This window comes from Nicotiana tabacum, chromosome 9 (genome assembly GCF_000715075.1).
Source record: "Nicotiana tabacum cultivar K326 chromosome 9, ASM71507v2, whole genome shotgun sequence".
Classification (NCBI taxonomy): Eukaryota; Viridiplantae; Streptophyta; class Magnoliopsida; order Solanales; family Solanaceae; genus Nicotiana; species Nicotiana tabacum.
Window position 1 is genome coordinate 50306160 of NC_134088.1, and position 13158 is coordinate 50319317.

The following is a 13158-nucleotide window of genomic DNA, read 5'->3' on the forward strand; positions in this document are numbered from 1 at the left end:
GGATCGGGATCATATAGGTTTATTATGATGCTTCGAGGGTTGGTCTTGGATGTGTATTGATGCAGGAAGGTAGGCTGATTGCCGACGCATCATGCCAACTAAAGCCCCATGAGAAGAACTATTTGGTGCATGATTTGGAGTTAGCTACCATTGTACATGCACTCAAGATTTGGAGGCATTACTTATATGGTGTGTCTTGTGAAGTACATACGGATCACCGGAGTGTCCAACATCTGTTTAAACAAAGAGATTTGAATTTGAGGCAGCAAAGATGGTTGAAGCTGTTGAAGGATTGATATCACCATTCTTTATCATCCAGGGAATGCCAATGTAGTAGTTGAAGCCTTGAGTAGAGAAGCGGAGAGCATGGTGAGTTTGGCATTCATTCCAGCCATAGAGAGATCCTTAGCTATGGATGTTTAGACTTTGGCCAACAGATTCATGAGGTTGGATATTTCGGAGCCCAGTAGGCTACTTGCTTGTGTTGTGTCGTAGTCGTCTTTGTTTGAGCACATTAAGGAGCACCAGCATGATGATCCCCACTTACTTGTCCTTAAGGACACGATGCAACGAGGTAGTTCTAAGGAAGTTACTATTGGTGATGAAGGGGTGTTCAGGCTTTAGGGTCGAATCTGTGTTCCGATAGTGGATGGTTTGAGGGAGTTGATTCTTAAAGAGGCTCATAGCTTGCGGAATTCTATTCACCCAGGTACTACGAAGATTTATCGTGATTTGAAGCAACATTATTGGTGTAGAATGATGAAGAAATACATCGGTGAGCATGTTGCACGGTGTTTGAACTGTCAGCAGGTCAAGTATGAGCATTAGAGACAGAATGGTTTGCATTAGAGGTTAGATATACCAGAGTGGAAGTAAGAGCATATCATATGGATTTTTTGGTTGGGTTGCCACGGACCTTGAGGAGATTTGATGCTGTGTGGGTCATTATGGATAGGATGACCAAGTCTGCACATTTTATTTCGATCATGACTTCTTACACTTCTAAGCAGTTGGCTCAGATTTATCTCAGAGAGATTGTTCTCCTGCATGGTGTGCCTGTTTCTATCATCTCGTATCGAGGCACTCAGTTTATATCATATTTTTAGAGAGCAGCGCAACGTGAGCTGGGCATGCAGGTCAAGTTGAGCATGGCATTTCATGCTCAGATAGACGGGCGGTTTGGTCAGACTTCCTCATGTGATCCAAACCTTCATCTTAGAACTACATAAGTGATCATGCGATATGACCATTCTCAAGTCATAACTAATCCATAAGCATACTTTATTCTAGGAACTACAACAACACATGCCCATATGCTTTGATCGTCTATGTTAGATTCCCTTACTTAGCTCAAATCTATAATTACATCATCCGAGAACCTAAAATAATTTCTCCTCGTTATCTACTATGATCTCGCACAGGTATTCAACCAATCTCCTCACTAGCTTGTGTAGTTCTAATTATAACATATTCCAAATTGCCTGCCAAATACATACTTATCCTTGTGACAATCATGTTATCTTCCTCATGTGATCCAAACCTTCATCTTAGAATGAACATTTCACTAGATAGAAAAAGAGCCTTTATAAGAACCCTTTAAGAAGTCATACAACCTCAAACCTTCTCACAGAAGATAACTCACCTGTTTAGTCCTAATGCAGTCTCTTTCTGACCTTACCATGGTTATAACCTCTATGAAATCAATGGATCTTTCCGAGTCTACACTTGTCCACATGCTGCAAGAATCTGTTTCATTCCATTAATGAACAACTGAAAGGTCCATCAATACATCCATACCTTAATATTTTACTACACACCGAGATGATAATTAAGCATCCATATTCCCTTTGCATATCAAGTAAATCCTTCTCCCCAAATCCAAACCCTCTTAGTGTAGCCTTTAGACATATGGCACGTATTTGTAAGCTGCCTCATTAACTCAGCCACTTCACTTTGGAAAGATCTTCTTCATTTTATTTCAAGGTTGTAGGAGCACCCATTAAATTTCAGAGCAATCAATGGTGAAAACTTAGCTATCTTACCGCTCATTGTGCATTCACTCTCATTTCTAGGGACACTATTGGACATATGAATTTTAAATTACATGCTCACGTACCTGAGTCCACCGAGCCAAAGTTGCAGTCCATACCTGACCACAAGTCCTTTAAACTGGCCTACCTTCGCATCACAAGGAAAAATCTCATACCACATATGTGATATTATCACAAGCCACAAGTGCCCTACTGATATCGAGTTCTTAACATCACATACAATCAAATAGAAAGAAATCTAAGATATAGACTTCAATCTGAAACAAAGTCACACGATAAGGGAAGAAAGAAAGAGAAGTTTCCTAGATGTCCTATAACCTCTCAAACATAAGTATGGACATCATCATACCGATCCGTAAGATTCTATGAGATATTTGCTCATGACTCATAGAACATATGAACTTAGAGCTCTTATACCAACTTGTCACAACCTAAATCCCACCAAGTCATAAACCAACCATCTAGATAATTCAACCAACATACATAACAACTCGAACTGAAAATCATCAAAGAAATAACAATATGAGAATGCAAAATATAATACAACTATCCTCAAGAACTATTAGTACAAGTCATGAGCCACTAAGATTAAGATGTACAACATTGGTGTGAAGAAAATATATAATCTATATGTACTTTACATAAACAAAAATATACGTCCTAAACTACCATGTACAAAATGGTAGCTTGAAATTGGAACATTGGTACATCTTCAATTCTAGCATTCGGCTTTTATAATAACTCAGCTCCAAAATCTGCACGCATGGTGCAGAATTATAGTATGAGTACAACTGACCCTATATACTCAGTAAGCATCAAAACTAAACTCAACTAAGTAGTGGCGGTGTCTAGTCAAAAGAAATCGCCACTACTTAGCTAAATGGATTGAGTTAAATGGATGGTTCTTGATCAATGAGGTGTTCAACCTGCTTGTAATTTCGAGTTGATTATGAGATTTTTCGTATTTTCACAAATTAGCATGGTAATTGACGGTGCACCGTATGGGGTTGGAAGTTGGATGGTTCGTTATGCTTTCTTTGTGAGTGAGTAAGGCAAATGACGTGGCGTGATCTCATTGGTTCGGAGGGGAGGTCATGGATTGTCAATTTGGAAGAGAGATGGGTTGTTTGGACTGAGTATTTTTCAGATTGGGCTTGTCTTTGGGCCAAAATAAATTTAAAAGATGGTCATCTTGTGTTTAATTAGAGAATTGTAATTATAGCCTTTATCCATTTTAATCCATTTTAAAATTAAATTAAATAAACTTAATTATTTCTAATAAAATATAGTAAAATTATAAATATCAAATATACCACTAATTATTGTAATTAGTTATTTATAAAATATCTTCTTTGTATGAAATTACAATATTAATTGTATTATTAACATAGTAACCCAATTAATTATGAATTAAGGAGTAATCCGTTGAATCATAAACATATGTGAGGTATTTAAATTTTTTTAATAATATTAAAATAGTAAGTGTATTTATAATAATGCTAATGCTAGGCTATTAATTTCAAAACTAATACCTAGTTTATTTTGTAAAAATAGGCATTTATAGCTAGAAAATACTTTCAAGAGATTCATTGTAAATATTGAAGTATACATAAATTAATTTTAAAAGGGAGGGTCAAAATTGGTCCTCAATAGCTGCCCCTCTTTGAACGGAGACGATGAAAGAGTTTTCGGGTAAAGAAATTGAACCAAAGCCAATTTTGTCCTGAATTTCGGCATACATTGCAGGGATGGCATATGGATTTAAGGAAGATTACGGATTGCGTGCATTTAGGGAGAGATGAGGAAGATTTCGGGAAGCTTTTGGGGAAGTGGGGGCCGAATTATCGCTTTGAATTGCTTACATACCTCGGGCTTAACAATGATCAGGCCTCATGTAGTTCTGGAGTGAGGATTTGAGGAAACGATGCTCACAGGAATTTCCCCAGTATCGTATTATGATGTTACAGCGAGACGGAGGATTGGATACTCACGATAGCTTATATTTTGCGGCTTCATTTTAAGGATTTGAAGATTTTGAGTTCTACTTGTCGTTTTGTGCCTGAACTTGGATCCTTAGCTCGCTAATGAGTTTGTTGTCTCTCAAAGCGTTGTAGTTTGGTTTGCTGCTTAGAAAGAGTTCCACGTTGTGATATTTGTTACTGTAAAAATGAAATAAACACATACCCATATATTGCAATGTAGAATATATTATGATGTGATGTAAATTATGCAGGAATGATGATATCTGGCTGCCGGTGAGCCGTTATTTAGGATCGGGATGATGGGATACTTGAACTTGACTTGATTTTCTAGCCAGGTTGTGTACCGTTCAGCTGCTGACAGAGCATTGAAAATTGCCTCCGCTTGTTGGGAGAGGTTGATTTGGTGGAGTGCGACTCCGCTTGTTGGAAGAGCTTTGCACTAAAATGTAAAATAACCTCCGCTTGGGAGCAATTAACTTAAATCATAATCATGCCTGAAGCTGCACGAGCAAAATGTAAAAACATTCAAGGTAATAGTCAAGGAAAGAAAAGCATGCCCAAGAGATACTCTTGACTACGAATCTAAGTTGCGGCCATTGATTGGCAGAACGTCGGTGACGAGGTTTGCGACTGTCTATTCTGGCCTACGTTACAATGGAGTGGTGATGCGGATTGTTCCGTTGGTGGAATGAATAGTTTGCTATATATAAGGCTTCGATTGGCAAAGCTGACGTTTGATTTGTACATGGCATTTTGATTGTTTGAGCTAATAATCTGCTATATACAGGACTTCAATTGGTGAAGCCGATGGCTCGTTTGTACAAGGTACTCCGATTGGTTGAGCAGGTGGTTTGCTATATATAGGGCTTCAATCGATGAAGCCAGCAGTTCATTTTGTACAAGGTGCTACGATTGGTTGAGAAGACGGTTTGCTATATACAGTGCCCTTTCCGTATCAACAGTCGAACTCCGAGGTGCCTACAAAGGAGTCAAAGATTAGCTTTAGATGTACCAGAAAAATTCAAGTAATGGAGTAAAGGGAGATAATCCTGGGAAGGTGGCGGATTCATCATTTTCCCCAATGTGGTCTCAACGCTTCCTTGCTTCCTGTTGATCCTGCACTCAAAGAAAAGTTCTTAGTGGGAGTGGGGAAGTTGGTTTGTGTCGGTCACAATGTTGGTTTTCCCCGGCCTTTGATATGGTTACGCCGCGAAGTTTGGTAGGTGGAGCAAATTATTGTATTTTTAGAAAAATAATTTTGAAAAGATTTGTTTTATGACAAGTGTTGTCGTTCCGAATTATGACATATTACGAAAAGTTCTCCACATGAGAGCGTCTCTTCTTGAAAAGTCTATCCTATTGATCTCGATCTTTCGCAATGCTTGAGAATGTGGCTGTTTACCGTTGCGATTGTATATTAATTCAACTAATGCATTACAAAGGTTTTTCCTAAGGTTATGACCGAACCCTTTTAGGTTGCCTACGTATACAAAACAGAATCAGGTCTGAACGTAGTTCGTGGATGATGACAAAATATGATGAAGATGACCGAGCCTGACTCAGGCAGCTACGTATCTAAATGGAATTAGGTCAAGATGTAGTTCGATTACAATAGATGCAAAAATTATGCGATTAAGAATGAAGTGGCTTCGTCTGACTCAGACTGCCTATGTTTCCAAACGAAATCAGGCCAGAACGTAGTTCAATTACAAAAGACAGCTGAATCCGATGAGGATTGCCTACGTATTCCTTTTCGAGGAAATCAAGTCGGCATAGTTCCAGAGCAACATACAAAAGTGATATTTGGTTTTTCTATTACAAGTAAATGACAGAGAGAAACCGAACCCTATGTGGGTTGCCTACGTATCCCTCTGTGCAAAGTTAGGTTGAACGTAGTTTTGTTACAGCAAAAACCTAACTCACTTTGTCCTTAAACATAGTATCTCTTGATTCTGTCTAAGTTGATGGGCTTCGTGTTGGTTCTTCCATCCATTTTTGACAAGATTAGAGCTCCACTCGACAATACTCGGTGAACCACGTAAGGGCCTGGACAGTTTTGTGCGAACTTTCCTTTGGCTTCCTCTGGGTGGGGAAAGATTTTCTTCAGAACCAACTACCCCGGTGTGAACTGACGAGGCTTCACCGTTTTATTAAATGCACTGGCCATCCTGTTATAATATAGCTGACCATGGGATACTGCCTTCATTCTCTTCTCGTCGATGAGCATGAGTTGCTCTTGTCTGACCTGTATCCACTCGGCATCGTCCAACTTGGCCTGTTGAATGACCCTTAAAGATGGTATCTCGACCTCTGCGGATATCACAGCTTCAATGCCGTATACTAACATGTGCGGCGTTGCCCTAGTGGATGTTGTCATGGTGGTCCGATAAAAAAGTAAGGCGAAGGATAGTGTCATATGCCATTGCCTGTGATTATCCACTATCTTTCGTAGGATCCTCTTGATATTCTTGTTCGCTGCCTCGACTGCCCCATTCATTTGTGGTCTGTTGGCTGTGGAGCTACGGTGGACGATTTTGAACTTCTCACATATTTCTCTCATGAGTTCGCTATTAAGGTTAGCGGCGTTGTCAATAATAATTGACTCAGGTATCTCGAATCTGCAGACGATGTTCTTTCGAACAAAATCTGCTACTACCTTCTTTGTGATGGCCTTGTAGATAGATGCTTCAACCCATTTAGTGAAGTGGTCAATAGCTACCAAGATGAAGTGATGCCCATTTGATGCGGCGGGCTCTATGGGTCAAATCACATCCATGCCCCAAGCGGCGAACAACCAAGTTGAACCCATCACATTCAACTCATTCGGCGGAACCTGGATGAAATCCCCGTGAATCTGGCACCGGTGACACATTTGTACGTTGCGGATACTATCGCTTTCCATAGTCATCCAAAAATATCCAGCTCTCAAGATATTCATGGCTAATGTGAACCCATTTATGTGGGTTCCACACGTTCCTGCATGTATTTCTTCAAATAACCTGGTTGCCTCAGCAACATCTACACATCATAACAAACCCAAGTATGGGGTCCTCCTGTACATGTACTTCCCCGTTAAGGAAAACGTGATTTTCCAGCCTCCAGAGGGCTCACTTCTGACTATTAGTAGCATTCTCCGGGTACTCTCTGGTTGCAAGGAATCTCCTGATGTCATGATACCATGGTTTACCATCTGGATCTTTATCTATATGGAAGTGGAGTCTTACCGATCCTTCGCTGAATGCTAACCTCGTGTCGATGTACTTCTTTTCTGGATGCTGAATCATGGATTATAGAGTTGCAACGGTGTCAGTGAACTCGTTCTGAATCTCGGGGACGTGATTGAACTCAATATTCGTGAACTTCATGCATATCTCTTTCACCCAGTGCAGGTATGGAAGGATCTTGACATTTTTGGTGGACCATTCCCCTTGGACTTGGTGTATCAATAGATTGGAATCCCCTATGACCAAAAGTTCTTAGATGTTCATGTCGACTACCATTATAATCCCAAGGATGCACGCTTCGTATTCAGCCATATTACTGGTATAAGGGAATCTTATCTTTGCCGATGCTGGATAGTGTTGTCCGGATTCCGAAATTAGGACTGCCCTAATTTCGACTCCTTTAAAGTTTGTTGCTCCATCGAAAAACATTCTCCATCCAAGGTATGATTTTGCAATATCTTCTCCAGCAAATAATACTTCTTCATCGGGATAATACGTAGTGAGTGGCTCATAATCCCCGTCCACCAGGTTCTCTGCAAGGTGGTCAGCTAATGCTCTCCCCTTGATAGCCTTCTGAGTTATGTACGCAATGTGAAATTCGCTGAGAAGCATTTTCCATTTAGCTAGTTTTCCTTTTGGCACCGACTTCTAGAAGATGTATTTAAGTGGGTCGAGGTGAGATATAAGATGCGTAGTCTATACTGATATGTAATGCCTTAGTATCTGGGCGATCCATGTCATAGTGCAACAAGTACATTCTATCAAAGTGTATTTGGCCTCGCTTGGCATAAACTTCTTACTTAAGTAGTCGACAGCCTGCTCCTCTCTCCTAGTTTCATCATGTTGTCCTAACACACAACCGAAGGCGTTATCCAAAACTGACAGATATAACAACAATGGCTTCCCACGTTCGGGGGGAACCATCACTGGTGGATTTGACAGATATTCCTTGATTCTGTTGAAGGTTTTCTGGCACTCTTCTGGCCGTTTTGTGGCAGCATCCTTTTTCAGCAACTTGAAAATGGGTTCACAAACTAGGCTATGAAACGACTGATGGAATTTAGTCTACCCAGGAAACAAATCACATCTTTCTTACTCTTGGATGGCGGCAATTCCTGAATGGTCTTGATTTTTGATGGGTCCAGTTTTATCCCTTTCCTGCTTACAATGAAGCCCAACAATTTTCTAGCAGGGACTTCGAATGCTCAGTTTGCCGGATTCAATTTCAAACTGTACCTCCGTAGGCGCTCGAAGAATTTCCTCAAATCGTCCAAGTTCTCTGAACTCTTTCGAGACTTGATGATGACATCATCCACATACACTTCTATCTCCTTATGAATCATATCATGAAAAAGGGTCGTCATGGCCCTCATGTAGGTGGCACTGGCATTCTTGAGACCGAACGACATGACTCTATAGCAGTAAACTCCCCAAGGTATTGTGCAGGTTGTATTCTTGCATCTACGTCGTGTATCAAGATTTTGTGGTACCTAGCAAAACAATCCACAAACAACTGCAGTTCATGCTTTGCACAGTTGTCGATGAGGGTATAGATATTTGGTAAAGGGAAGTCGTCCTTTGGACTAGCTTTGTTGAGATATCGGTAATCCACGCAAATCTTGATCTTTCCGTCTTTCTTTGTTACTGGGATGATATTTTCCAACCAGCTAGGATAATTGGTGATACTTACCATATTCGCCTCAATCTGTTTGGTCACTTCCTCCTTTATCCTCAAACTTAAATCATGTATGAATTTTCTGGGTTTCTACTTGACCGACGGTCTTTCTTTGGTACTGGGACGATATTTACCAACCAGCTAGGATAATTGGTGACCCTTACCACATTCGCCTCAATCTACTTGGTCACTTCCTCCTTTATCCTCGGACTTAAATCAGGTATGAATTTTCTGGGTTTCTGCTTGACCGGAGGCCTAGTAGGATCGGTGGGCAGTCGATGCGAGACAATGTCAGTACTTAATCCCGGCATGTCATCATATGAACATGCAAACACATCGATGTATTTTCGAAGGAGTTCAACCAGGTTTTCCTTCTGCTCGACTTCTAGATGAATGTTGATTCTTGTTTCTTTCACGCTTTCTTCATTTCCGAGGTTACCACTTCTGTTTCTTCGAGGTTGGGCTTTTACTGACTCTCCAGCTGTTCGATCTCCTATGGGAGATTGTTTGGCATCATACTCTCATCATTCTCTTCGTAATCTGGGTCCTTGCGCTCGATGGTTTCGTTACATGTCACAATCGCGGAATACGAGTTTTTATCATTTTGATTACTGAAAAGAAAAACTAAGTATAAATGAAGCGGTAAATAAAGTTGCAATATTTTAAGAAAATGATTCTTTTTATTTCATTAAAGAGGAATGTCTAAGCGTTCAAAAGAGGTAAATGACAAAAAGGTACAGACACGGTGGAGGCCTCAGTTGACCATGCGCTTTTCAAAAAAGAAAACTTTTACAGTTCCACACTATTAAGACTCCCGGCGAACCAAAGATTAACTGGAGGTCCAATTCCGCAGCTCTTCCCATAGTTCAACATCCCTGATAGTCGTTGTCTTGATATTAGTCCCTTCACAACATTGTTCGATCATATTTATGAACAACTTTCCCATCCCATTGATGATATCATCTTCTTGTACTAAACTATGGCCCGGACATGAAACATGCTCTCGCACGAAAACTTTTTTCCCTGCATGGGCTTTCCCCACATAAGGCTGATATCCTATGACGGCCCTTCCTTTATGCCCATTAGGTTTAATTGGATCTGTGATCCCATCCGACCTGACTCCCATCCCTATTCCTGGCCTGTATCCATATTTCATCATCTTCCTCATAGCCATCTTCGATGTAAGGCCCCATAAAATATTTCCTAAAAACTCGAGTTTGATCAGTACGCTGGGAGTTGAAGGAAAATCTTAGGCAGAAGTATGCATTTCTGCGGCCCATTCTGCGGCCCAAGAACCACTCTGTGGACCGCAGACTGGTCGTAGAGTGGGGCATATTTCTGACATTATGCGACCGCATAACCGTTTCGCGGGCATTATGCGACCGCATAACCGTTTCGCGGGCTGCATTCTTGTCGCATATCCCGCCTTGGGATGTTTCAGAGGGAGATTCTGCGGTGCACTATGCGACCACAGAACCATTCTGCGGTGCATTATGTGACCGCAGAACAGGTTTGCGGGCCGCATAGTGACCGTAGACCAGATCAGTTCTTTTCTTGTTCTGGCCCCCTATTTTCGCGGTCATAGAGTCTAGGATGATCATTTGCCACTCATAGAGTTTGCTTATAACAACAGCTTTTATGCCAGTATTAAGATGACACCATTTGAGACATTATATGGTAGGAGATGTAGATCTCCCATTGGGTGGTTCGAAATTATGGAAGTAAAGTTGATAGGGCCAGACCTCATGCATCAGGTTATGAAAAAAGTTAAAATCATTAAGGAGCGGTTGAAAACTACTCAGAGTCATCAAAAATCCTATTCGGATGTTCGTCGCAGAGACTTAGAGTTCAAATAAGATGATTGGGTATTCTTGAAGGTTTCCTACATAAAGAGTATTATGCGGTTTGCATAGATAGGGAAATTGAGTTCGAGGTACGTCGGGCCATACAAAATCATCCAGAGGATCGGTCAGGTGGCGTACAAACTTGAGCTACCACGCAAGATGTCATTAGTGCACCCGGCATTCCATGTGTCTATGTTGAAGAACGTAGTTGGAGATCCGCCAGCTATTGTGCCCGTTGAGACCATTGAGGTTAATGAAAAATTGTCATATGAAGAGATTCGAGTTTCCATTCTTGATAGAATAAAGAAATAGCCTCCGTGAAAGTGTTATGGCGAAACCAGCTGGTTGAAGAGGCCACGTGGGAGGCCAAGGAAGAAATGAAGAAGAAGTATCCTCACTTGTTTGGATTGCTGTGTAATCCTTTCTTTTATGAACTTGTCGCCTAAGAATTTTGTATCACTTGTTCAGTTAATGTAAAGGTGCTCCTTTTGATTATATGTTGTTTACATGAGGCCACAGTTGGTGTGGTTATGAGTTATGTTATGTTATTGTATTCTGTATAAGTTTGTAAGATGCGTTTCTGGGGCTCTCTAATAGGTAGATAGGCCTAGTTAGAAAGGAAACTCTGGCGAAAGTTTTGGAAATTTAGAGAGTTAGTTAAAATTTGGGGTTGCTGGTGTAGGGTGTGAAAACTGAGTTGCATAAGGTGCTAATAGTAGACCTCGACCCTCATTCGAGGATGAATGATCTTTAGTGGGGGACGATGTAAGGCCCCATAAAAGTTTTCCTAATAACCCGGGTTCCGTGATGCCAAAGTAGGAGTAGAGGTTAATAATAGTAACCTCTACTATTATTAATAAGTGAGCTGGGAGTTGAAGGAAAATATTGGGCAAAAGTACGCATTTCTGCGTGCCATTCTGCAGCCGCCGAACCACTCTGCGGACCGCAGACTGGTCGTAGAGTGGGGCATATTTCTGGGGCATTTTGATGCCCAATTTTGCGGCCATTATGCGACCGCATAACCGTTTCGCGGGCCGCATTCTTGTCGCATATCCCGCCTTGGGAATTTTCGGAGGGAGGTTCTGCGGTGCATTATGCGACCACCGAACAGGTTTGCGGGCCGCATAGTGACCGCAAACCAGATAAGTTCTTTTCCAGTTTTGGCCCCACATTTTTGCGGTTATTTCGCGGACCGCATAACCATTATGCGGTCATATATGCGACCGCAGAACCCGTTCCGGAGCTTCATTTTTGGGGTTTTTAAACCCGACCCTATTCCGTTAAAACATACCCCATAGCCCATTTTGAGCACATTTCTGATATTTTAGAGTGAGAGGGAGAGTTCTTAGAGTGGGAGAACAATATTTAACCATTATCTATCAATTCTTGCTCAATCATTGAGGATTAACAAAGGGAGTCTTCACCCTAAAGGTAAGAACCTATGTCCTAGCTCTTAATTTCGAAATTTTGCAAAAATGGGGTAATTAGAGAGGCAATTATTGGGTGTAGGGGTTGTTTTCTTGCATGCATGTATCCTTGAAGTATGTGGGAAGGTTGTGAGTTAAAAATGGTAGAGAGTGGGTTGGCAAATGATGGAATCCTCCACAAAAAGGGCTTAAAACATTAATGCACACCTAGTGTTTGATAATATGCTCAAATGAGCTAAAGCCATGTTCATCTTCCTAATTTTGGTTCAATTTTTGTTATATTGCTAAAATAGATTGAAGTTCCTAAGAATTTCAGATCATTTTAGAGTTTGAGAAGCTCAATAGAGGTATGTTGACTAAACTCCCTTCTTCTTAGTCGAATCCCACGGTGTTCATGTGATTGGAGTAAGCCCTTGATCATTATAGAATTGGCGATTTCTAATGTTTTTGTGTCAAAGGATGTAAATTCAATATTTATTCTAAATGCTTCATCATGTTATTTTGTTATTGGGGATGTGTTCAAAAATGTTGAATGTGTGTTAGAAATGCTAAGACTTCATGTCAAGATCGAAATAAAGGTTGTTATGCCCAATTTATGTGAAAAGCCTCTATGTGCCTAAGATTCCCAAATTGCTCATATGTGAATTTAATGTCTTGAATGGGAAGCCTAATTGTTGTTGAAAATGATAATGATATTGAATGTGGAAAAGGGGCCTGGAATTATGAAGTATGACCAAGTACCAAGAATGACTTTGTAATCGTGATCACTAGTGCCAATGAATTGAAAGATATGAAAGAAGTATGATGTGAGATGATTGACTGAAAATGGTAACGTCTTGGGTAAGACAGCCTAGCTGATCAGGCCGTGATCCGACGCCATGCCGCACACATGGTGGCACTGTACTAGAAATTATAATAAAATTGTGGTAATGTCTCAAATGAGATGGCGTAGCCG

General features: G+C 40.7%; 1 protein-coding gene across 1 annotated transcript; it reads right to left on the reverse strand.

The window, feature by feature from the left end:
- Nucleotides 1–5022: 5022 nt before the first annotated feature.
- LOC142163891 (uncharacterized) lies at nt 5023–7869 on the reverse strand. The gene is made up of 5 exons (XM_075221044.1): nt 7531–7869; nt 7145–7308; nt 6839–7032; nt 6151–6718; nt 5023–5149 (listed from the first exon to the last, which is right to left on the reverse strand). Exons 1-5 carry the CDS (start codon nt 7867–7869, stop codon nt 5023–5025), a joined length of 1392 nt encoding a protein of 463 aa, XP_075077145.1.
- Between the last annotated feature and the right edge of the window lie 5289 nt (nt 7870–13158).